The sequence below is a fragment of the Aotus nancymaae genome, unplaced genomic scaffold (genome assembly GCF_030222135.1).
Source record: "Aotus nancymaae isolate 86718 unplaced genomic scaffold, 86718_ANA_hifiasm-v0.15.2.pri h1tg000030l, whole genome shotgun sequence".
Classification (NCBI taxonomy): Eukaryota; Metazoa; Chordata; class Mammalia; order Primates; family Aotidae; genus Aotus; species Aotus nancymaae.
In genome coordinates, this window is record NW_026988443.1 from 28,182,906 (window position 1) to 28,209,158 (window position 26,253).

Consider the following 26,253-nt stretch of genomic DNA (forward strand, 5'->3'; position numbering starts at 1 on the left):
TCAGAACTCTGAAAATTAATGATAGGCTTGCAACAATTCTAGGAGTACTTATCCAAGAAAAACGGCTGAATACCCATAGGGACAGTGAACTTTGTGGCATTTTGACTTGCCCTATTCTCTCCCTCCTCCCTCACTCCAGCTCTGCAGTAGCCTTGAAAGCCAACAATTCAACAATCAAAGTGAAAGTCATCAATCAATCAGACCCTGGAGAAGGTAGAACAAATTGGAACTTCCCAAAAGCCCCCATTCTAGAAGAATTGTCATTATTTGCCCTGTCTAGAAGTTCAATGGAAACTCCCCCTCATAGGGATTGCTTTTATTTGACCTGACTGCAAGCTTGCTCAAAAACAATCTGTTGTAATTTAACACTGCATCTGACGGAGGGAGCATTGACCTTAGGGGCAAATAAGAAGTTGATTGAAAAACTTAAAAGGAGAGGCTGGGAAAAGATATTCATGGAGGGCTCTGAAAAACTTCAACGTATTCCGTGGAATCTAGAAAGCCATGCATGTATAGGATGTGTGTACCTCCAGGCTGTGTTACTGCTCAGGAAAGACCTGTGAAGGCCTTAAGCTCTTACCTCTGACTAACCTTTAGGTCCCGGAAAAGACAAAGCAGAGTTGGGAACTGCCTGCCTGAGTGTCAAAGGCATGTCCACCATACACAGAGAGCCCCTCCGCAAAAACCGGGAGACTCACTGTTTCCAGATTTAAGGAAATCTCTGTTCAATCATAAGGTGACCACTAAACTAACTGAGCAGAGACTTTATTGACAATGCATAAATAAGAATATAGACTTTCTGAAAAAGTTACTAAACAAACTGAGAGTAACAACAGTAACCAACCCTGGGGTGGGGGTGGGGGTCTGTGATCTGATTTTCAGAGTTGCTACACTTATTATTTTAAATCTCCAGTTTCCAACCAAAAAAAAATATGACATATGACAAGAAACAGGAAAATATAACCCATATACAGGGAAAAAAGCAATCAATAGAAATGGTCTCTGAGGAAGCCCAGATATTGGATTTCATAGACAAATACTTGAAGTCATCTATTTAAAATATGTTCAAAGAACTATAGGACACCATTTCTAGATAACTAAAGCAAAAGATGAGAGCAATGTCTCACCAAATAGATAATATCAGTAAAGAGATAGAAATTATAAAAATATTGATTTTGGAGTTGAAAAGCATAATAGCCAAAATGAAAAATTCACAACAGGGTCTCAGTAGCAGAGTTGATATGGCAAAAGAAACAATCAGCTGTGACAAATAGAATAAAATAGTTGAAAAAAAGAGACAAAAATCTCAGCAAACTTGAAGATGGAACAATTGGGATTATCCTGAAGGCACTAGGCCTAACGGACATATTGAGAGCATTTCATTCACTCAATCATCCTTGGCATATTAACCTTGTTCTCATTCTTGTCATCTCCTGGTCACAAGATGACCATTCTACCTGACGTCCTATGTCTGCATTCCAGAGTGAAAAGAAAGGGCAAGAGCTTGAAGGCAGAGAACTTCCCCAGCAAGGCTTTGCCCCTTTGTTCAAGATAGAACACCCTCTTGTCCTTTTCTGTTTACATCTCAATCACTGGAACTATGTCTGATGGCCATCCTGAGCTTCAGGGGGAAGGTGTGAAATGAAGCGTTTGCACCAAGGCACATTGGCATCTAATCAGAGTTCTGTTAGGAAGGAAACCATGGGGAGCGGATGTTGGGTAGTAACTAGCAGTGCCTGGTATACTCCTGGGCCTTCAAGCTGAATCATTGCTGCAAGAGCAAAGTGGGAGGCAATGTAGGGTCTGATTACAGAGGAGCTTTTCTTCAATACATAAACTTCTAACCTACTGAATCAGAATCTCTGGAAATGGTACCCCCTAGACCTGTATTTGTTAAAGTACCAACTGCTTTCCTGCTTCACCTGAGGACTTAAGAGCCCTCTCCTCATCATTGTCCCCCTGCCATTTCCTCCCCACAGATCATCCATGGCCCAACATTGATGTGTAGCATCTCAGGCTGTGCTGTGAGCCCAGCTATCCATTTCTCCTTCACCAGCTACAACTTTGGGACCTGCTTTATCTATCAGGCTGGGATGCCCCTGTACAAACAAACCTTGGTCATTACCAACAAGGAAGAAACACCTATGAGGTAAGCAGGCTTCCCTGAGCCTCCAGACAATTCTGCAGCTGCTTGTGGGTCCTATAGCCTCCACACAGGTGAAGTCTTCCCAAGACAAAAAAAAAAAAAATGATTATGGGAAAGAGTCAAACCTAAGTGGGTATGAATCTTGGGTCCCTGTCCTCACAACTAACACTAATACTTGGGTAGCCATGAGCTACCCTGCTAAAAATCCCCTTTGTGGAGTTCTAAGAGCAATGCCAAATGACCTAATAAGAGGTTTTATGACTTCCATTTATTTTCTCATGTAATAGACATGGAAACTGAAGTTTAAATAGTTAAAAGGTAAATTTCTCAGGCCAGTGGCTTTGCAGTAAATAGCAGATCTGTACTGAGCCTAAGCTTTCTGATTCAAATCCAGCCTCTCTGCATCATCCCTGTATGTTCTAGTCCAAGGTTCTGGGCCCCATTCAAGACGTAATGAGACAGAACCTCCAGGGGCTGGCCCAAAGACCTGTGTTTACTCAAAGCTCTCTATCAGTACTCTAGAGAACTTTCCATAATGATGACAATGTTGTATATTTGCACTGTCCAGTACATTGACCTATAGCTGAATGTGGCTTTGGAGCACTTAAAATGTGGCTAGCGAAACTAAAGAACTGATTTTTTATTTTACTTTTATTAATGTTAATTTTAATTTTAATAACCACATGTGTCTAGTGGCCACCATGTTGGATAGCACAGATCTAAGTTCAAATTTCAACTCTTCCCTAGTTGTGTGACCTCGGGCAAATTTTTAAAACTCTCTATGCCTCTATCTCCTTGCCTGAAATGGGAGTCATTATGATACCATCTATATAAGACTATTAGGATGATTAAATTAGTTCATCTAGGAACAGTATTTAGAACACTGCCTGGAACATAAGACATGCCCAGTTATTGTTAGCTGCTGATGCTGCTGTTGTTATGATTATTGTTAGTACTCTGAATATTAAGTCAAAAGTGTGTCGTGTAATTTTAAATCCTGTCTGTCTATACTATTTCTTGCATGATGAAATGTAATCTCAGTCTTACTTTGCTTAAGGCATTGAGCTCTGTGCATTGGCCTACCTAGACTCCTTCTCTACAGACTGAAAGGCAGACAAGGAGAGGTTGTAATGGAGAGGCCTAGGTGCCTTCCCACCCACATGTGGAGTAGGGTGGACATGATCTTTTAAGACACCTTCTAGTTGAACAATTAGTAATAATAATTATTATTATTAGGGCAGATCACCTTTATGAAATATTTTCTCTGTGCTCTATTTAATGACTGCTTCAATCACTTAATCTTATTTAATCCTCATGGCAGTCCTATGAAATAGTTATCACTACCCCCCATTTTACAGATAAGAAAACAGAGACCCAAGTGGGCTATATAACCCTTCTAAGATCATCTGGCTAATTAGTGACAGAGCCTGGATCCAGACTCCTCTCTGCCTGACTCTAGAACACATACTCCTCACTGCTGTGCTTTGTCACCCCATTACTTCTGGAAGCACTTCCTTCTTATGAGAGGGTACAAAGCCCTCATGTACAAAACCATGAGATGCATTATCAAGAAATCAAGAATCAGGCTGGATTCGGTGACACACGCCTGTAATCCCAGCACTTTGGGAGGCCAAGACAGGCAGCTCACCTGAGGTCAAGAGTTCAGACCAGCCTGGCCAACATGGTGAAACCCAGTCTCTACTAAAAATACAAAAATTAGTTGGGCACAGTGGCACGCCCCTGTAATCCCAGCTACTTGGGAGGCTGAGGCAGGAGAATCGCTTGAACCTGGAAGGCGGAGGTTGCAGTGAGTTGAGATTGCACCACTGCACTCCAGCCTGGGTGACAGAGTAAGACTTTTGTCTCCAAATAAAAAGAAAAAAGAAAAAAAGAAAGAAATAGAAAATCAATAGAGTGAAGAATATTGGCTAAAGGGTGATGAGCCTTGAGTTTGAAACCCAGTTCAGCCAGGATCTCAGGATATGACTTGGAGCAACTTGGTTGCGTCTAAGAGAGCATGGGCTGGGTCATTGCCTACCTCCCTTCCAGCTCTTAAATGACTTCTGCAACTCCAGGACAGCAGGGCAGGAAACCCATCAGTGCCCAACCCAAAGAGACAAGGAGACAGCCTCTGTCCCTCTAGGTCAGACTTCTCGGAGCTTACGCCTCTTCCTCTTGATTTTCTGCAGCATAGATTGTCTGTACACCAACACCACTTACCTCGAGGTGATCTGCCGTGTTGATGTGATAAAGCCAGGAAAGACACTGGAAGTTCCGATAACTTTTTATCCCCGAGAAAGTATCAACTATCAAGAGCTCATCCCCTTTGAAATCAATGGGCTCTCACAACAAACAGTCGAAATCAAAGGGAAGGGTGCTGAAATGAAGGTAACAGATAGTTGGGAACTCCTTCCTACCCTTCTCATCCTTCTTTGCCCCCCAGAACCCTCTCACCCTTCCAGCCCCTCTGCTTCTCTGCCCCAGGCTGCTCTGTTGGAGTCAGCCAGTCCCACTGAGATGATGTTCCTAATAACACAAAGGGGCGAATCGCCAGATCAGACTCACTGAATCATAGATCGCATTCAATACCAAACTTTACTGTGTGAAAGGACACAGGTAATACAGACCCTAGAGAAATATTCTTTTCCTTGGAGAAATTTGAGACTTTCAGACTCAGCACCCCAAGTATATCCTTTTCCTTCTGCATTAGGGCATGTTGGGTTTCAGGTTGAACAGATAACATTTTTAAGCAGTGTATACAGACACGTGTTTCAGTGATGGAACATCTTTCCTTAGATCAAGACTCCATTGATTAGCATTCTCCAGCCAGCCGCAGATCCCAGGATGATATTTGGTTCAGGGCATTCCTTTTACCGAGACAGACACCCTGGATAGGAAGGGAATGGTCACATTTTGCTGCTCGTTCGTTTCCTTCTCATGTCTAGTAAACATGTGAGGTGCTTGTCTGGTGGGATTATCTGTATTTTAATAGAAGGTATTAGAAGATTGGAACCCTTCCAAGACTTTAAAGAATTCATAGGATATTTCAGCAACCAGGGGATGGGTATATTCCTGGCAGCCTTTCCATCAAGCCATAGGAGCAACAGGACATTGCCAACTAATGTGTCTGGACCCAAGCCAGAGACAGAGTCTCTTCTGATGCCATTGATGCATTCATTTTCCTATTGGCCTTTCATTTGTTCATTTAGCACCCATTGTGTGTTGGGTACTTTGGGAAGATGCAGAAGTGACTTACACATGTTCTCAGACATCCAGGAGCTCATGGCTGGTGGGGGAGACTCTTGCCTTTTTAGACAAACTGGAAACATGTGGGCTGCATTTAAAGACAGTTGGGTGGAGGGGTGCAGTTTATGATTCATCACATGACAGTGACCAGTGGGTGCTGCTCATTGTGGATCAGTGCCATTTTAGAGGGTCGGCTCAGTCTGGCCTTGGCCTGATCCAGGCACCATTTTAAACAGTGTCTTACCTGAGGACTTGGAAGCATAACTACTTCTCCCTGCCTCTCCTGCCACTGTTCTAATCCAAACCACCCTCACCTCTCACTCCTGCTTTCTTTCTTGCCCTCTTCAAGCCCATTCTCTGTGAAGAAAGGAGCCAGAGCTCTCTCACAAAGACTCCATGCTTCACTGACTTCCCCTTGCTCCCAGAATGAAGCCCAGTCTCCCACTTCTCACTCAGCAGTGGCCGGCGAGGCCTTAGAAGATTTGACCACCTCGCTAATGTCATCTTCTCAGGTCCTAGCGCCCAGCCTCAGCCCTTGACTGGGCCACTCCCTCTGGCTCAGGGTCTGGCCACAGGTTATCCCCCTGCCTTAGGTTGTTCTCCAATTCCACACGCTCTCTGGCTCAAACTGACTAGCTCGTATCTTTCTTTAGCTCTCAGTATACACATGCCATCTTCAGAAAGGCTCCCAGAACCCCCTGGCCTAGTTTCAGCCTCCTGTAATATGCTCTCAAGGTGCCCTGAGATTTGCCTACATATATTTTAACCCAGTTGTAGTTGTATAATGGTGTGATGAGTACTTCAGTGGGCATTTTAAGCACTTAAATGCTTACTGAGTAGGACAATGCCCACCCAATATGAAGAAGTTAGGTCACAGAAAGAGAAGGAACCAGAGTAGACATATGTTTATTTTTCTCTTTAACTAATGAGCTCTTCTTCCTACTCTCCTTCTTGTCCCACAGGTTGTAGTCCTAGATCCAGCCAACAGGATTGTGAAGTTGGGAGCTGTCCTGCCAGGGCAGGTTGTGAAAAGAACAGTTTCCATCAAGAACAACAGCCTGGCCCAGCTCACATTTAACCAGTCCGTTATGTTCTCAATTCCAGAACTCAAGGAACCCAAGGTCGGTGCTCAGAGGGGCTCCTAGGGGCCCCTTCATGCTCCCTGGTGATGAGGATGGTCATGCTGGCAACACTCGCAGCTCACAATTTCTTGTGCATCTGTAACGCGCCAGACCATTCTAAGAGCCTTCCATGTGCTCTCTCTGTTCATTTTCACAAAAACAGTATAGGGCTTTACAGGGTTGCACTAGTCCCGTACTGTTTTTGTGGAAATGAACATTATTTTCATTATTTTGCATTTTCATTTCATTTTCCACGTCGTTCATTCTCATGTGTTTATTTACGTCTTCGTTATGTAGATAGGCCGGTTCTCTATTTTTGCTCATTTCAGGTGTTTCTCCTGAAGCCTTTGTGTGCATCCATGACTCTGTGCTTAAGATACGTTCCTCAAAGCGGGCTCATTGGCTCAAAAGGGAAAGTGTGTTTCAATATCTGTGACCAGTCTGCCCCCTGAAAGATTATCCCCCTTTGCACACCCACCAGCAGTGAGAGGAAAGCATGCTCATTGTCAAATCTACTTCCTCCGGTTCCCTGAACATAGAAGCTGCCAGTCCTGGTTGCCAGCTACTCATCTTACAGCCATCAGTTTTTGCATGACCCTTGAAAATGCACCAAATATGTTTGATTCCAAGACTGGACTCCATCCATTCCTTCCTGTGGTTCATTCTTACACTCACTCAATAATATGTGCTAGGTGCCGGGAATAAAAGGTGACTATGACACAGACCTTAGTCCGGTGGAGATCTCAGTCTTTGAGGGTCACAGACACATAAACAGTCCCAGGACAGCGTAGAAACTACAGAGACAGAGTGTGAATCAGGATCGGGTTGCTCGGAGGAGGCTTCGGGGGATTAGAGAAGGCTTCCCGTGGAGAGGGGCCTGTACCGAACTTTACAGTGTGAAGAGGTGTCCCTTGACACCTCTTCAGGTTAGGAAGGGGCGTGTGGAAAGAGCACTGTAGGCCATTTGGGGATGGCAGGGTACAGAGAAGCTGGCTGTGAGAGGCCAGCCAAGGTAAGGGACCCTGTGAGCACCTCATTCCAGAACCCCATGTGCCTACTTTGCCCTCTGGGCAAGGACGGGGGCAAGGCACGGAAGGCTTACTGCTTCCCTTTCCTCACTAGTCCAGATGAAAGTCCTTGGTTCCAGCATGTCCCTAACAGTTTGACCATACCAAATCTGCCTCTTCAGCTGGTCAGGTTAAAGCTGCCGGAGTGCCCCACGCTTGCACCAAACACCCTGAGGCCTGCTTCCCACATCATCATGTTAGAGAAGTCTCTAAGGTGACTTTCCTGTCACAGCTCCGCAGCCCATAATCTCACTCCCTGCTGCCACCATCCATTCACTGGTGACTGGTCAGTGCTCTGTACCAAAGAGAGCTTACAGACAAAAAGGGACCTGGCTTCCTTAAAGCTGACTTGGATTTGATTTTTACCAGGACTAGAGGGAAAGAGAAAGCTGAACACATTTATGCAGTGGTCCTTGAGTTTAGAATACATGAGTCACCTGGGGAACTTTTGAAAATGCAGATTCCAGGCTCTCCCCCAGGAGACTCTGATTCATTTGGTCTGGGGCAGGATCCAGGAATCTGCTTCTTTTTTTTTTGAGGAGGAGTCTCACTCTGTCACTCAGGCTGGAGTACAGTGGTGTGATCTCAGCTCACTGCAACCTCTGCCTCCCAGGTTCAAGCAATTCTCGTGCCTCTGTCTCCTGAGTAGCTGGGACTATAGGCATGCACCACAATGCCCAGCTAATTTTTATATTTTTAGTAGAGATGGGGTTTCACCATGTTGGCCAGGCTAGTCTCAAACTCCTGACCTCAAGTGATCCACCCACCTCAGCCTTCTAAAGTGGTGGGATTACAGGCATGAGCCACGGCACCCAGCCGGAATCTGCATTTTAACCATGCAGGGAAACTGAGGCAGAGAACACTCCTTGAGAAACGCCAGAGCTCTAAGTGTTTCCTATTTCCTGTTTCTATTTCCTCTATCAGGGAGGAGGAAGAAAGAGGGAAATGCACAAAATAAGTTAGAAAAGAGTTAGGAAAGGGAAGTGACATTTACTGAATACCTATTATGTGCCACAGATTTTATAGAGATTATCTTAATCTTCAACATAGAATGTCAGATAGTTTAGTCACAGAATGTTTAAGTGTTACCAAAGCATTCATAGCTGATGGGAGAGCAGGAGTGAGATCTGACCCCTGTTCCAATCCCAGCAGCAAGACCTCAGGGAACCGAGGCCTTAGGAGCCTCCTGCCCTCAGCTGCTGACTCTGGGTGCTGTTTCATTCAGGTCATCACTTTGGTGCCCTTCCGCAACATCACGCTGAAGCCCAAAGAAGTCTGCCAACTGGACGTCATCTTTGCCCCGAAGAAGCGCGTCCCTCCCTTCTCTGAGGAGGTGTTCATGGAATGCATGGGGCTCCTGCGCCCCCTCTTCCTCCTTAGCGGCTGCTGCCAGGCCCTGGAGATCTCCCTGGACCAGGAACATATTCCCTTCGGACCCGTGGTGTATCAGGCACAAGCCATGCGTCACATCCTCATGTTGAACACAGGCGACGTGGGTGCAAGGTAGGGGAGCGGTGCCTCCCACCCCAAGCCTGCAGCAGAGGCCTCTGGAATATACCCACTTTCCATCATCCCCAGTGCTACCAGTGCCGCCCAAGCCACTGTCATCCCCCACCTGGTCTATTGCAAGTGTCTTATAGTTAATCTCTATTCCTCTGTCACCTCTAAGCATCTAGAGTAGTTGTGTTAAAGCATAGATCAGATCAGGTCACTCTACTCAAAACACTCATAACTCTTCCTTTTTCTATTAAAAAAAAGAAAAGTTTCTACCATGACTGCTAGGCCCTGTATCTGCCCTGGACTTGTTCTGTAAGTGCACTCACTTTTTACTTCTGTCCTCTCCCTTCTCCATCCCCCTGCTTCCCTCAAGATGTGTCAGCAGTGGCCTCGCTGGGGTGATTGCTGCTACTACGATTACTGCAACTGAGAGAAAAGATACTTACTCCATGCCTGTTTCATGCCTTGACCATGGCACATGTCATTTAATCCAACTACAGTTCCATGAGACCAAGCCTACTCCCAACCCATTTTATAGACAAGAGAGTGCCCAACCACAGAGTGAGGACCGCACTGGGTCATGAGATACCAGTGCCACCCAGAACAGAGGCAACTCTCACAGGAGGGGATTGTCGCCACCCTCCAGGATCTGAAATGAGAGGCAGGGCAGGGAACAGTTAAGGCCACAGTCCTGGAAGGGTTTCCATCCTAGCCCAGCTACTTCACAGCTGTGTGACCTCGAGTACATGACACATGTGTTTGTGTGTTCATCCATAAGTTCCCTGACGTGTCACTCATGGATAATAAGATGCAGCCACTTCCTGCTCTTGGCTCAGCTCCGCAAGGAAGCCAGGTCCACCTGGCCAGTGACCGTGGCCCACATTCCCCAGTGCTTCTGCTCTGTCTGGCAGCTCTTTGTCCTCCTAGGTCCTAGGATGTGCTCAGGGCTGTGAGGTGAACCTCACAGCCCAGGCAGAATCTCTTGTTCTCAGTAGCATTGAGGACACCCTTGCAACATCCATAAACTCTCTTCCTTGTCTTTTTTTGTCTTGGAAAAGGTTTAAATGGGACATCAAAAAATTTGAGCCTCATTTCTCCATTAGCCCAGAAGAAGGCTATATTACCTCAGGCATGGAGGTTTCTTTCGAAGTGACCTACCGTCCCACCGAGGTGGGAAAGGAGAGCCTCTGTAAAAACATTCCCTGCTTCATCCAGGGAGGCAGTCCTCTGAGCCTAACCCTGTCTGGAGTCTGCGTGGGACCACCTGCAGTAAAAGAGGTTAGTAGGTGCTGCCTGGGGTGCCCCAGTGGCAGGAGAGACCCCAGCAAGTGAACTCAGCCAGACCTCCTTCAAATACACAGGCTGGCCCCCTCCCTCCACAAGACCTGTGAATACACCGTTTCCACTGCTGGAATATTCTTTCCTCTCCTCTTCATTTAATTTATTCCTTTCCATTCTTCAGCACTCATCTGAAGCATTACACTCTCAAGGAAGCCTGCTTTGACATCCCTGGCTAGATCGAATTCTAAGATCTATGAGTAAAGCATTAACACCTTTCTCCTTTTCTATGGTTAAAAAAATGGCCTTGCTATGTCCCTCTGCTAGCCCTGTTCCTGGAAACCTAACTGAACCGTCAGCCATGTTACCTGGCAACACTGCTTATGGTAGAAATGACACTCAATCTCCCTGTCTGTAATTTTGTTAAACAGTGTTATATGAATGGAATCATATAGCATGCTATGAACTTGTGTGTATAAGTCTCAGCAGGAACATACGCTTTCATTTCTCTTGGATAAAGACCTAGTTGTGGAGTGGCTGGGTCTTGTGGTAGGCGTGTTTACCTTTGTAAGTAGCTGCCAGACTGTTTCTTACAAAGTCTGACATATCCACTTACTTCACATCCTTGTCAATAATTGCGAGTCAGTTTTGTAAATTTCAGCCATTCTAATCAGGATGTAGAGGTATCTCACTGAGGCTTTATTTCCCTAATGACTAGTGATGTTAAGCAACTTTTCAAGTATTTACTTGCCAGCCATATGTTTTCTTAGTTGAAGTGTCTGTTCAAATCTTCTGTTTATTTTTAATTAGGTCATTGGTCTTCTTATTAAAGTTCTGAGAGCTCTTTGTATATTCCGAGCATAAGTTTTGTGTTTAGGTCTTCAGTCTATTCGGAATTAATTTCTGTATATAGTGGGAGATAGTGATCAAAACATTTTTTATACATGGATATCCAGTTGTTCCAGTACCACTTGTTGAGAAGACTCTTGTCTACTGAATGCCTTTGCACCTTTGTCATTGATTATAAATGACAATCAGTTGATCATATGTATGTGGGTTTATTGCTGAACTCTGTTCTTATCTGTTGATCTCTTTCACCATCTTTATGCCAAAATCACACTGTTCACATTTTTTTTATGGTGAAAAGACATACATATATTTAGAATTAGCCAGCAGTTTGGATGATCCCAATTTTGTTGGCAACATCCAAAGCATCGTAATCAGGAGCCAGTCGAACGTATGCCTTCTTCTCTCCATCAGCCGAATCACGGTGTCGACCTTGGCCACATCAGTGTCATAGAGCTTCTTCACAGCCTGTTTGAGCCGGCGCTTGTTGGCTTTAACATTCACAGTGAACACAAGTGTGTTGTTGTCTTCTGTCTTCTTCATGGCAGACTCAGTGGTCAGCGGAAACTTGACGATAGCATAGTGGTCAGGCTTGTTTTTCCTGGGGGTGCTCTTCCTGGGATATTTGGGCTGCCTCCAGAGTCGCAGTGTCTTGGGCCGCCAGAAGGTGGGTGATGTGCGGATCTTCTTTTTTTTGTGGCTGTGGACACCTTTTTTTTTTTTTTTTTTTTTTTTGAGACAGAGTTTCACTCTTGTTACCCAGGGTGGAGTGCAATGGTGCGATCTCGGCTCACGGCAACCTCCGCCTCCTGGGTTCAAGCAATTCTCCTGAGTAGCTGGGACTACAGACACACACCACCATGCCCAGCTAATTTTTGTATTTTTAATAGAGACGGGGTTTCACCATGTTGACCAGGATGGTCTCGATCTCTTGACCTCATTATCCACCCGCCTCAGCCTCCCAAAGTGCTGGGATTATAGGCGTGAGCCGCTGTGCCCGGCCTGTGGACACCTTTCAACACTGCCTTCTTGGCCTTCAAAGTCTTTGCTTTGGCTTTGGCTTAGGAGGGGCAGGAGCTTCCTTCTTCACTTTCGGCACCATTTGTGAAAAGTGTTCACATTTTTTAATCTAATGACCATTTCTTTCTTGAACTATAGCGAGCATTTGACGCCATAAACCCGTTCCTCCTCCTGGAAACACTTCCTTCACTTGGCTTCAGCACAGCACTCTCTCCTGGGTTCCTCCTGCTCACCAACTTCTTTCTCCTCATCTTCTGATTTTTTTTTTCTTCTGAGACAGAGTCTCGCTCTGTCACCCAGGTTGGAGTGCAGTGGCACGATCTCGGCTCGCTGCAACCTCTGCCTCCCAGGTTCAAGTGATTCTCCTGCCTCAGCCTCCTGAATAGCTGTAATTACAGGCACTGACTGCCACGCCCAGCTAATTTTTGTGTTTTTAGCAGATACAGTGTTCACCATGTTGGCCAGGCTGGTCTCAAACTCCTGACCTCAGGTGATCCACTCACCTCGGCCTCCTAAAGTGCTGGGATTACAGGCATGAGCCACCATGCCCGACCTTCTGATTCTTCTTAACATTGGAGTTTGTCAGTCAAGAACTAGTCCTTAGATTCCTTCTTTCTGCTAAATATAATCACTTCTTGTTGATTTTACCCAGTTTCTTGGCCTTAAAAAAAGCACTGTTAGGCTGAACATAGTGGCTCATGTCTGTAATCCTGGCACTTTGGGAGGCCAAGGCAGGAGGAATGCTTGTGCCGAGGAGTTCAAGACCAACCTGGGCAACATGTGAGACCCCCATCTCTACAAAACAACAAAAGCAACAGCAACAATGAAATTGCTATGCTGACAATTTCCAAATCTTTATCTCCAGCCTGGACTCTTCCCTTGAACTCCAGATTTGTCAATTCTACTTCCTGCTTGACTAATAGGCATCTCAAATTCAACATGTATAAAACTTGAGCTCCTGATCTCTCCCTGAAACCTGCTCCTCCCAAAGTCAACCCCACATCAGTAAAGGGCACCTCCATTCTGCTCATTGCTCAGGTTAAAAACTTGGGTGTCATTCTTGAATCTTCTTCCACTTACACCCAGGATACCAGCACTAAATGTATTGGCTCTTCCAAGTACAACTGGAATATATCCACTTCTCACCATCCCCAGTGCTACCAGTGACACCCAAGCCACTGTCATCCCCCACCTGGTCTATTGCAAGTGTCTTCTAATTAATCTCTTCCTCTGTCACCTCCAAGCATCTAGAGCAGTTCTGTTAAAGCATAGATCAGATTGGGTCACTCTACCCAAAATACTCATAAGTCCTCCTTTTTCAATTAAAAAAAAAAAGTCTCTACCATGACTCCAGGGCCCTGCATGTTGTTCCCTTTTCCTTTATCTCCCCCTCACTCACTTCACATTTGCCACACTGGCCTCCCTGCCTTTTGTCAAAACCAGGAGCTTTGTAACTGGTATTTCCTCTGCCAGTTACACTCAGGCTCACTCAGGCTCTTCCCCAGATCTCCCCAACTTCATCCTTCTTTGTCTTTAATCAAATCCATGTGCTCAGTGACGCCTTTCCTGATCACCCTATGTAAAAACTCAAACCCACTCCCAGTCTGGCACCCCCTCTGCTTTGTCTTTCCCCTTGGCAGTTATTTCTACCCTGCACACTCTATACTCCACTTGTGTGCGTGTCTCTCCCCACTAGAATCTCAGCTCAAGGGCAGAGATTTTTGTTATTTTGTTCATTGCTGTATCTCAACCACCAAGAACCGTGCCTAACACATAGAAGGTACCCATAAGTATGTGCTGAGTGGATGAAAGGAAAAGAAACAGATCCATTGAAACTCATGATGGGAAGGACTGTTAAAATCAGTCTTCCAGTGTGGTGCTTCCTCAAGGACCTAGAAATAGAAATTCCATTTGACCCAGCAATCCCATTACTGGGTATATACCCAAAGGATTATAAATCATTCTATTATAAAGACACATGCACACATATGTTCATAGCAGTACTGTTTACAATAGCAAAGACCTGGAACCAACACAAATGCCCATTGACGATAGACTGGACAAGGAAAATGTGGCACATATACGCATGGAATACTATGCAGCCATAAAAAATGCTAGTTTGTGTCCTTTGTAGGGACGTGGATGAATCTAGAAACCACCATTCTCAGCAAACTGACACAAGAACAGAAAATCAAACACCACATGTTCTCAGTCATAGGCGGGTGATGAACAATGAGAATACATGGACACAGGGAGGGGAACATCACACACTGGGGTCTGTTGGGGGCACCAAGGGAGGGACAGCAGGGGGCTAGGGATGTCGGGGAGGGATAGCATGGGAAGAAATGCCAGATGTAGGTGGCGGGGGGATAGAGGCAGCAAACAACATTGCTGTGTGTGTATCTATGCAACAATCCTGCATGATCTGCACATGTACCCCAGAACCTAAAGTATTATAAAAAAATGAAACAAAATAAATCAGTCTTCCCCAGCACACTTCTGTACCTTTGGCCCCAGAGACAGACTAAGGGGACATGCCATGGAAGATGAGGTGCCTGTTTCTTCCAGGTGGTGAATTTCACATGCCAGGTGCGGTCCAAGCACACACAGACCATCCTGCTGTCAAACCGCACCAACCAGACCTGGAATCTGCATCCCATCTTTGAGGGCGAGCACTGGGAGGGACCTGAGTTCATCACCCTGGAGCCCAACCAGCAAAACAAGCCCTATGAGATCACCTACAGGCCCTGCACCATGAACTTGGAGAACCGCAAGCATCAGGTAGGCTGAGGCCTCCCCACTGGTTTCCTGGCATAGTTGAAGGTGGCGCTACGTGAATGAGGTTAAAAGACACTCTGGGGCTGGGCACGGTGGCTTACACCTGTAATCCCAGTACTTTGGGAGGCTGAGGCGGGTGGATTGCCTGAGGTCAGCAGTTCAAGACCAACCTGGCCAACATGGCGAAACCCCATCTCTACTAAAAATACAAAAATTAGCCAGGCGTGATGGCGCATACCTGTAATCCCAGCTACTTGGGAGGCTGAGGCAGGAGAATGGCTTGAACCTGAGAGGCAGAAGTTGCAGTGAGCCAAGTTTGTACCATTGCACTGCAGCCTGGACAACAGAGTGAGACTTCATCTCAAAAAAATGTATATATATACACTTTGGAAGCTGAGAGTACAGAGAATGTTAGATGGAGAGCACCCAGATCATGTTGGAATAGTGAGGAATTGTGCAGATTATCAAGCTGTGGCTTCCTTTTTTCATATTTTTTCATGTATAGGGGATTCTTGTAGAGCCAGGGGCTCAGTTCTAAAATGCAGTCCAGACCAAGCATCAAGTAATTAATGTTTCACTTAATTGCATAAATAACATAATGGTGACTTTAACAAAAAGAAAAAAAGAAAAGTGGCCACAATCCTTTACCCTATTAAAAATTGAGCTTTTTTCTTCTATCTTCACTACCAATCCTTATTCAGATATAGCCATAACTGTCATCATAATGTACCCAGTTTTACATTCGATTTCTTTTCACTTTACAATATATCACTAGCATTTTTCTATTTTACTATGCAGTCTTCGTGATAATTGTTTTTAATAACTGCCTAATATTTCACTGAATGAGAGTTCCACAATTTGTTTAACATTCCCATTTGTTGAATGTTTATCTACAAATTTTCATCAACATTATAGGTGGTTCTTATAGATATGCATAACTTTTTCCTATGGAGGGATTCTTCTTCAATAAGTTCTCTGGGATGGGATTCCTGGCTTAGATACATATGAACATTACCTGTCTCCTGAAATATATCACCAAGATGCTTTCCAAAGTATTATGTTTATTTGCAGAACCTCCATTATCCTCCATTAATCCTGAGTCTCTACATGCCGGATAGGTACCTAATAAAAAATGCTGTATGTCATTCTGATGTCATCCTTATTCTCCTTAGGGCACCCTCTTCTTCCCCCTCCCAGATGGGACTGGCTGGCTGTATGCTCTGCACGGGACTTCTGAGCTCCCCAAAGCTGTAGCCAATATCTACCGTGAAGTGCCATGTAAGACCCCCTACACTGAACTTCTGCCAATCACCAACTGGCTAAACAAGCCCCAGAGGTAAGGGGATGGGGCAAGGGGTCTGGATGGGGAGATGGAAGAAGGACTTCCACCATCTAGCCCAGTCATTCCCCTACTTAGGGCCTCTAGAGGATGTGGAGGGGCTCAAGGAGTCAGAGACAGAGTTCCCTGATGTGACCAGGCATTTCCTGAACACTAATCCTCTAGAGAGATTCTCCTTTCTGTGCTGTTAGTTACTTGTAAGTCCCCTAGAACAAGACCTGGCACAAAATAAGCATTTGATAGATGTTAGCTGTTATCATTATCATAACGATAATCATCACTGTGATTACTGAGTCCTCTGTCTTATCACCTAAGCTACTGGCCAGAGAAGCAAGTCCTTGGATCTTGTCCTTGCAATAGGAGCAGAGTGGAAATCAGGCACCAGGAGAGCTCAAGGCCAGTGAGCATGGTCCCCTTCTTTTACAGAGAAGGAACTCAAGACTGGGAGACGAGGCACAAAGTACTGAAGGCTACCTGCTTAGCATAGTGGGTAAAGGCCCGACCTAAATTTGAATCCTGGTTCTGCCAATATCCAGTCATGTTACCTGAGCATCTTATCTTCCTTCTCTTGGCCTCTGTTTAGTGACATGGAGATGATAGTGCTATGTATTAATACCTCCTACAGATACTGCAAGGATTAATGCCTGCAACACACAGAGCACTTACTCAGTCCCTAGCACGTAATAGGTGGTCAGTAAATGGCAGTTCCCATTATTGTAAGTGACAGGGTAAAGACTAGAACGCTGGACCCTTGCACTTCCCGTAAAATCAATACAGCTAGCACTCTTTCCTCTTTCCTTTGGGTTAATGGTTTCATTTCCTCTCCCCTCTTGTGTTCTCCTATGCTGCCCCAGATTCAGGGTCATCGTGGAAATACTGAAACCAGAGAAGCCAGACCTAAGCGTTACTATGAAGGGCCTTGATTACATTGATGTACTGTCTGGCTCTAAGAAAGACTACAAGCTGAACTTCTTTTCCTACAAGGAGGGAACATACACTGCAAAGGTATCTACATGGCAAAGGCATACCCTGGAACTCAGGACATTTACCCTGAGTTTGATCCTAGTGTTAGCAAGTAAAGATGGCCGCCCACAGTCACTGCTCCAAGACATCACAGAATCTCTCACACATGAGTGGTTTCACCTCATTCATTTAGTGGTTTAACAAGTATCTATTCAGCACATACACCTTTAACAAGTATCTATTCAGCACATACTGACTCCCGGTAACACATCCGTGACCCGAATAGGTACAATCTCTGTTCTCATGGAACACACAGTCTAGTGGAGAGAGATGGACATTATTCAGATAATTGCACTGTGGATGTATAATTACAAAATGAGATAAGTGCTTTGAAGAAAAGGAGCATGTGTGGATCTGTAGCTCATGGGAGAGGGCAGGGTTGAAGACAACATTTAGGAATTATTCACTTATAGACCGTATTTGAAGCTATGATGTGGGATGGAATCACCAGGGGAAACACTTTAAAGTAAAAAAAAGAAAGAAAGAAAGTATCCAGGAACACACAGAGAGAGAGAAAGAGAGAGAGAGAGGCTGCCAAGACACATCCAGCAGTGTGAGATCTACTTTTCTACAATAACTGAGTAGGCTGTTCTAATCACATCTAATCAGATCAGCATTCACAGACGGACAAGATTTTAAGAGAATCTCAAAATTAAGAAATCATGAAACATCTTAAAAAAAGTTACCATAAAATAGAAACATCAACTCAATAAATCAGAACCTCTGAAAGGAAAGAGTTATTAAAGAAACAGAAAACTTTAAGTGAATATTATTCATATCCCCAAAGGGAGAAAATCACACCCATGAAATAAGGATAAGCTATTGTGAAAAAGAATCAAGTAGAGACTCTAGAAATGAAAAATAGAATATTTAGAATAGAAAACCATAGAGGAAGGATGGACTTTATAACGGAGATTACTAGTAAGTTAGAAGATGGAGTTGAGTAGTATCGCCAGACCTTAGCCCATGAGGACAAAGAAATGGAATGAAATGAAATAATAATAAGCATCAGCAAAGATATGGAGACATTGGGACCCTCATACACTGCTGGTGGGGGTATGATATGGTGCAGCTGCCCTGGAAGACAGTCTGGCAGTTCCTCAAATGGTTAAAGATAGAGTGCCCATATGATTCATCAACTTAACTCCTAGGTAATATCCTAGAGAAATAAAAACATATGTGCACACAAAAATCTGTATAACAAATATTCATAGCAACATGATTTCTATGAGCCAAAAAGTAGGGTCAACCCAAATTTTCGTGAACTGTTAAGTGTGTAAGTAGAATGGAATTTGGCAATAAAAAGAAATGGAAATAAAATATTGATACATGCTGTAAAACATTATGCGAAGTGAAAGAGGCCAGTAACAAATGTATACTTTGAAATATAAGTGAATGTATGCTTTGAAAAATGTAGGTGAAAGAAGCCATTCACATACTGTATGATTCCAGGTGTATGAAATTTGCAGAATAAGCAAATCTACAGAAATAGAAAGTCGAAGAGTGGTACTGAGGGCTGGAGGGAATGGGGCGGGGAAAAGAGGAGTGACATAATGGTTATAGGGTTTTAGGAATAATGAAAATGTTCTAAAGCTCACTGTAGAGATGGCTACGCTGCCTTGTAAATATACTACAAACCACTAACCAGAACACTTTAAATGGAGGATTGTATGATATATGAGTCATATCTCAATAAAGCTGTTTCAAAAAAGAATGAAAGGAAATATGAGACAATATATAAATCAAGAAGTTCTAATATCTATGTAATAGGAGCTCCTGAAATAGAAACAAGATACTAGAAGGAAGAAAATATTCAACAAAATAATTGGAGAAATATTTCCAGAGCTTTTAAACAAGAACGAGTCTTCTAATCGAGCAGGTCCACCAAGTTGTCACACAGGGTGGATGAGAGAAATACTCACATCTAAACACATCGAGCAAAGTTTGAGAAAACCAGGCTGAAAGAGAAAGTTCTAAATGATTCTAAAGGAAATAATAATCACAGTGGCATCAGACTTCTTGTGGCAACACTAAATACAGTAAGATAATGGAATAAGCTACCCAAATTTCTGAGTAAGAATGATTATCAATCTAGAACTCTTTTTCCAGACAAAACTCTTACGACAGCAAAACATGGACTTGCAAGGACTCAAAGTAACTGACCAGGGCCAGGCACAGTGGCTCACACCTGTGATCCCAGCAATTTGGGAGGCTGAGGTGGGCTGGCACGCCCCTATGGTCCCAGCTACTCAGGAGGCTGAGGTAGGAGAACTGATTGAGCCCAGGAGATTGAGGCTGTAGTGAGCCAAGATGTCACCACTGCACTCCACCTGGGCAACGGAACAAGACCCAGTCTCAAAGAAAAAAAAAAAAAAAACTAACCCACCTATTATGCACAAACTCCATCTGAAAATAAATACTATAAAATTCAGAGTTTTTAAATTAGCAAAGCTTAAAAAATAAGTGAGTCATGTGCTATGGCTCACGCCTGTAATTCCAGTGCCTTGGGAGGCTGAGGTGGGTAGATCACTTGAGGTTAGGAGTTCAAGACCAGCCTAACCAACATGAGGGTTTCACTAAAAATACAAATTTTTTACTCTCTACTAAAAACACAAAAATTAGCTGGGCATGGTTGTGCATGCCTGTAGTCCCAGCTACTTGAGAGTCTGAGAAGAATCACTTGAACCCGGGAGGCAGAGGTTGCAGTGAACTAAGATCACATCACCGCACTCCAGCCTGGGCAACAGAGTGAGACCCTGTCTCAAAAAAAAAAAAAAAAAGTGAATCAAAGAGGAAAGTACACGGATATAATAAGCAAAGAATCAAAATTAAATTGATAAGTAATTTTAAATAATTGTTAAGAGACAATCTACCATAAATATTCATATGACCTGCACATAGGAAATAGCAAGGGGAAGAATAAAATAAGGCAATGATAAACATGTCCTCATTCTGGAGGAATTGAATGGGGGAAATAAGAGAAGTTTTTTCATTCAGAGAGAAGAGTAGGAAGAGAATAGAGATATTCATAAACTGTAGATGTAAACAAAAAAATAAGTAAAGATTTGTATTAAAATATAAGACTTTGGGGTAAAAATAACAGAGTGAATCCAGATCACCAGTCTCCTTACAGTAATATATATTGAAATTAAAAATAACAACAAACTTTTTTAAAGAATAAAAAGCATTTCTGCTTCTGGATATAATGATTATAATACTCCATTTTATACTCCTCCCACTATTAAAAAAAAACACATAAAATTCAACAAAATCTCTGAGGCAACTTTATTCAGGCATTGGACAACAGACAACACAATACTGTAATCTTCCAAAGGGAAGGAAAACTCATGACATGAATCCTCACAATTATCCTGGTTCTTTGCCTAGGGACAATTTCCTGACTGCAATATAGTGAGCTAGAGTCTAAGCAAAGCAAAGCAGCCTTCAAAGAGCTGAGGAGGCAGAAATCAGAGTTTAGGGTAGTTAAAAAGGCTGGTCTCGGCCAGGCGCGGTGGCTCACGCCTGTAATCCCAGCACTTTGGGAGGCCGAGGCGGGTGGATCACGAGGTCAAGACATCGAGACCATCCTGGTCAACATGGTGAAACCTCGTCTCTACTGAAAATACAAAAAATTAGCTGGGCATGGTGGCGCGTGCCTGTAATCCCAGCTACTCAGGAGGCTGAGGCAGGAGAATTGCCTGAACCCAGGAGGCGGAGGTTGCGGTGAGCCGAGATCGCACCATTGCACTCCAGCCTGGGTAACAAGAGCGAAACTCCATCTCAAAAAAAAAAAAAAAAAAAAAGGATAAAAAAGAAAATCTTTTGTTTAATGTGGCTACCTTTAACAATTATCTTAGCTAAATCTTTTGGATAACTTACTGCAGTGTCTACATCAACACCTGCTGCTTCACATTGTATTTTTATGTTATGAAGACAGCTTCTTTACTTAAACCTTATGAAACAATATTCAGACTTTTCTTCTGCAGTTTCCTCACTTCTTCAGCCTTGATAGAATTGAAGAGAGTTATATCCTTGTTCTGGATTAGGCTTTGGCTTAAGGAAATGCTATAGCTCGTTTGATTTTCTATCCAGACCACTAAAGATTTCTCCATATCAGCAATAATTCTTACTATTTGTGAGTTCACTGGAGTAGCTCTTTTAATTTTTTTAAAGAACTTTTCCTTTGCATTCTTTTTTTTTTTCCTTTGCATTCTTAATTTGGCTAAATGTTTGGTGCAAGAGGCCTAGCTTTCTGCCTATCTAAGGTTTTGACATGTCTTCCTCACTAAGCTTAATCATTTCTAGCTTTTGGTTTAAAGTGAGAGCCATACGATGCTTCCTTTCACTTCAACTTAGATGTTGTTATTATGTGCCTAAATTCAATGTTGTTATGTCTCAAGGAATAGAGAGGCCCGAGGAGAGGGATAGAGATGAGGCAATAGGCAGACAGTGGAGTAGTCAGAACACACACAACATTTACTAATCAAGTTCACTGTCTTATATGGCACAGTTCATGGCACCTCTAAACAATTACAATAGTAACATCTGTATTAGTCTGTTTTCACACTGCTATAAAGCATACCCAAGACTGGATAATTTCTAAAGAAAAGAGGTTTAATTAACTCACAGTTCCACAGGGCTGGGGAGGCCTCCAGAAACTTACAGTCATGGCAAAAGAGGAAGAGGCACATCTCACATGGTGGCAGGTGAGAGAGAGTGGTGAGCAAACAGGAAAGAGCCTCTTATAAAGTCATCAGATCTCATGAGATCTCACTCGCTATCATGAGAACAGCATGGGGCAAATCACCCCCATGATCCAATCACCTCCCACCAGTTCTCTCCCTCGATATGTGAGGATTACAATTCAAGATGAGATTTGGGTGGGGACACAAAGGCAAACTATATCAACATCCAAAATCAGTAATCACAGATCATCATAACAGATACCAAAATAATGAAACGACCAGGCATGGTGGCTCATGCCTATAATCCCAACACTTGGAGAGACCAAGGCAGGAGAATTGCTTGAAGTCAAGAGTTCAAGACCAGCTTGGGAAACACAGCCAGACCCCATCTTTATGAAAAATAAAAATAATGGAAAATTTTCAGATATTATTAATTACCAAAATGCGATGTGGAGACAAAACGTGAGCACATGCTGTTGGAAAAATGGTGCTAATAGACTTGCTTAACACAGGTTGTCACAAACCTTCAATTTATATATTTAAAAAAAGCAGTATCTGCAACGTACAATAAAGCGAAGTGCAATCAATGGAGGTGTGGCTGTATTTGAAAAAATAAGTACTGAAATTTTCCTAATTTGATTTTTTTTAAACTATAGATGCAAGAAACTTGGCAAGCTTTAAGCAGGAGAAATACAAATAAAACTATGCCTATACACATCAGGCATAGTTTAATTTTCAAACTGCCAAAAACCAAAAATAAAGAGAAAAGCTTAAAGCAGCCAGAGGAAGAAAAGACATATTACAGAAAGAGGGACAGCAGTAACAATGGCTCTCCTCGGTTTCTGGCTTCTCCTAGGAAAGAATGGAAGCTGTCTGTAAAGTGCTGAAAGGAAAGGAAACAGTTCATCCAAAAATCTTTATCCACTGAAAATGTCCTTTAAAACTGAGAATGAAGTGGACATTTTCATATAAAAGAACCTGTGAGCATTTGCTGTCAGCAGGTTTACATTACTGCACAACATGTGAATAGATCTTCAGTCTGAAGGGAAATGATATCAGGTGGGAACTTCAGTCTGCAAGAAGAAAAGAGGAGCTCTAGAAACGTTAAATACCTAGGGAAATACAAACTGTATATTTGGAGGTATTTTTCTTGGATTTCTTAAAAGACAACTGACAGTTGTTTATAACAGATATAATACCGTTCTAAGGTGGGCGTTCTTAATGTATGTAGAAGTGAAAGGTATGACAACTAAAGCACCAAAGATGGGTGGGCAGGCAGACGAAGTGATGCCAAGGCGAGGTCATTATTACTAGTGTGAGGTAGGAACCAGGAAGCGTCCATTGTCAAGTGGGAAGTGATAAAATATTAACCTTTAATAAATGTTGATAAGGATTCGTTGTTAGCTCTAGAGGAACCACTAAAAATTGTTTTAAAGGCAGGGTGTGGTGGCTCACGCCTGTAATCCCAGCACTTTGGGACGCGGAGGCGGGCGATCACCTGAGGTCAGGAGTTGAAGACCAGCCTGGCCAACATGGTGAAATCCCATCTCTACTAAAAATACAAAAAATTAGCCGGGCATAGTTCCGCATACCTGTAATCCCAGCTACTTGGGAGGCTGAGACTAGAGAATCCCTTGAACCCAGGAGGTGGAGGCTGCAGTGAGCTGAGATTGCACCACTGCACTCCAGCCTGGGTGACGAGTGAGACTCCATCCCAAAAAAAAAAAATTGTTTTAAAATATGAGTAAGAAGCCAATAGAGGAAATAAAATATATTCCAAAAGATTACATATCAATCCAAAAGAAAGCAGGAAAGTAACAACAGAAAAACAAAAAGTAAAAGGGACAAGTGGAAAATAACTAGCAGGGAAGCAGACTTCGGGCCAAACATATAGACAATCGCTTTAAATGTCAGAAGCTCTTCGGGACACAAAGAAGTTGAAAGTGAAAAGCCAGACTATATAAAGAACTATTATACCACCTAATAATAATGACATAACCCAATGTATTAGAAAGGACAAACCACTTGAATAGATCCTATTTCACAAAAGTAGCTATGTGAACGATCAATAAAAACATGAGAAGATGCTGAACATTATCAGTCACCAGGGAAAAGAACTTAAAAAGGTAAACATCACAAGAAGTCAGTTGCAGGGGTGAAGGGACAGTACTGTGTAGTTACAAGTGCAAGCTCTGGAGTTAGCTAACCTGGGTTCAAATCTTGGTCCTGACACTACTTTGCATGGGACCTTGGGCAAGATACTTGACTTTGCTGAGCAACAGTTCCCTTAACTAAAAAAAAAAAAAAAAAAATGGCCAGGCATAGTGGCTCACACCTGTAATCCCAGCCCTTTGGGAGGCCAAGGCGGGTGGATCACGAGGTCAGGAGTTCAAGACCAGCCTGGCCAACATGGGGAAACCCCATCTCTACCAAAATTACAAAAATTAGCTGAGCGTGGTGGTGGGCAGCTGTAACCCCAATGGGACGCTGAGGCAGGAGAATCGCTTGAACCTGGGAGGCAGAGGTTGCAGTGAATCGAGATCTCACCACTGCTCTTGAGCCCGGGTGACGAGGAAAAAAAAAAAAAGGTGAAGTGTCATAATAACTGTGCCTACGAATTGTGTGCATTAACTAATTATTTCTATTCCCTGGTACACAGGAATCATTAATTAATTGTTAGATACTATTATTGTTATTAAACTATCCCAGCAGCAACAGGAATAGGTAGAAAGCCCATTGTGGCCCGGTGTGGTGGCTCACACCTATAATCCCAGTACTTTGTGAGGCCGACATGGACTGATCACTTGAGGTCAGGAATTCAGGACCAGCCTGGCCAACATGGTGAAACCCCGTCTCTACTAAAAATACAAAAATTAGCCAGTAATGGTGGCAGGTTCCTGTAATCCCAGCTACTTGGGAGACTGATGCAGGAGAATCACTTGAACCAGGAAGGTAGAGGTTGCAGTGAGCCGAGTCATGCCATTGCACTCCAGCCTAGGCAACAGAGTGAGACCCGCTCTCAAAAAAAAAAAAAGAAAGAAAGAAAAGAAAAGAAAGAAAGCCCATTGCCATTTACCTCAGAGGACTCCCTTGTTTTCCAGAGGTGGCCAGCTGTCCCCACCAGGAAAGTGCTGGCACTGAACAGACCTGCTCTAGCTTCTTCTTGAAAATGTGCAGAGGACCCTCGGCTCACCCCTGCTCTTCCCTCTTCCTCCCTTTCTCCCGGTGAATGCAGGTGATCTTCCGAAATGAGGTGACAAATGAGTTCCTGTACTACACAGTGAGTTTCAGGGTCATCCCTTCAGGCATCATCAAAACCATTGAGATGGTGACCCCTGTCCGGCAGATCACATCAACCTCCATCAAGCTGGAGAACCCTCTGCCCTACTCGGTGACCTTCTCCATGGAATGCCGGATACCGGACATCGCCCTCCCCTCCCAGTTTGTGGTGCCTCCCAACTCCGAGGTATGGTCCCTTGGCTGTCAGGGGCTCCCTGAGAGCTGCGATAGTGGCCTCCACCCCTGAGACCTCTGGATCCACATTCTGCATCCCCGGAGCGGGGACCGGCCCTGGCAGTGGTCAGGAAGGCAGGGGATGGGACCATCACCCTCATGTTCCTTTCCGTATTGCTGAAGTCCTCACATGAGCTTGGGCACATAGTTTGGAATTCTCTCTTATGAACCTTGTCTCTGTGATTTGTTTGCTTGCTTTGTTCCAGCTAAAACTATTTTTTTTGTTTTTTGATCATTACAAAAATAGTGTAGAGTCCAGGCACGATGGCTCATGCCTGTAATCCCAGCTACTCGGGAGGCTGAGGCAGAAGAATTGCTTGAACCCGGGAGGCAGAGGTTGCACTGAGCCGAGATCATGCCACTGCACTCCAGCCTGGGTGACAGAGTGAGATTCTGTCTCAAAATAATAAAATAAAATAAAAGTAATATAGAATAGGTGTGGTGAAAGGAAAGCAAGGAACTTAATGCACACGCACATAGATGTGCTACTTCAGGGAGGAGCCAAAGAAAACTCGGACAGTGGCTAGGAGGGCGTGGCTGGAATTAAAGAGTTGTGAAGGGAGATGAACTTTCTTTGGATTCTTTTTATCAGGTTATCACTCCAAATTCTCTCTGTCCAGATTCTATCAAATCTCTTCTGTTTCTCCACCTTCAGCCCACCCGATGAGTTCCTCTCACTCCAGCCCCAGCCGAC

General features: G+C 43.8%; 1 protein-coding gene and 1 pseudogene across 1 annotated transcript in view; one reads left to right on the forward strand and one right to left on the reverse strand.

The window, feature by feature from the left end:
• Window positions 1-26,253, forward strand: part of HYDIN (HYDIN axonemal central pair apparatus protein) — a 490,708-nt gene that overhangs the window by 455,985 nt on the left and 8,470 nt on the right. Inside the window, exons 77-85 of the mRNA XM_064383265.1 lie at window positions 1,980-2,149; window positions 4,336-4,534; window positions 6,355-6,513; window positions 8,806-9,083; window positions 10,136-10,355; window positions 14,790-15,002; window positions 16,172-16,335; window positions 17,193-17,343; window positions 25,282-25,512. Of these exons, the coding sequence (XP_064239335.1) occupies window positions 1,980-2,149; window positions 4,336-4,534; window positions 6,355-6,513; window positions 8,806-9,083; window positions 10,136-10,355; window positions 14,790-15,002; window positions 16,172-16,335; window positions 17,193-17,343; window positions 25,282-25,512 (1,785 nt within the window). The remainder of the gene's footprint in view (window positions 1-1,979; window positions 2,150-4,335; window positions 4,535-6,354; window positions 6,514-8,805; window positions 9,084-10,135; window positions 10,356-14,789; window positions 15,003-16,171; window positions 16,336-17,192; window positions 17,344-25,281; window positions 25,513-26,253) is intronic.
• On the reverse strand, window positions 11,521-12,303 carry LOC135277188 (large ribosomal subunit protein uL23-like; annotated as a pseudogene).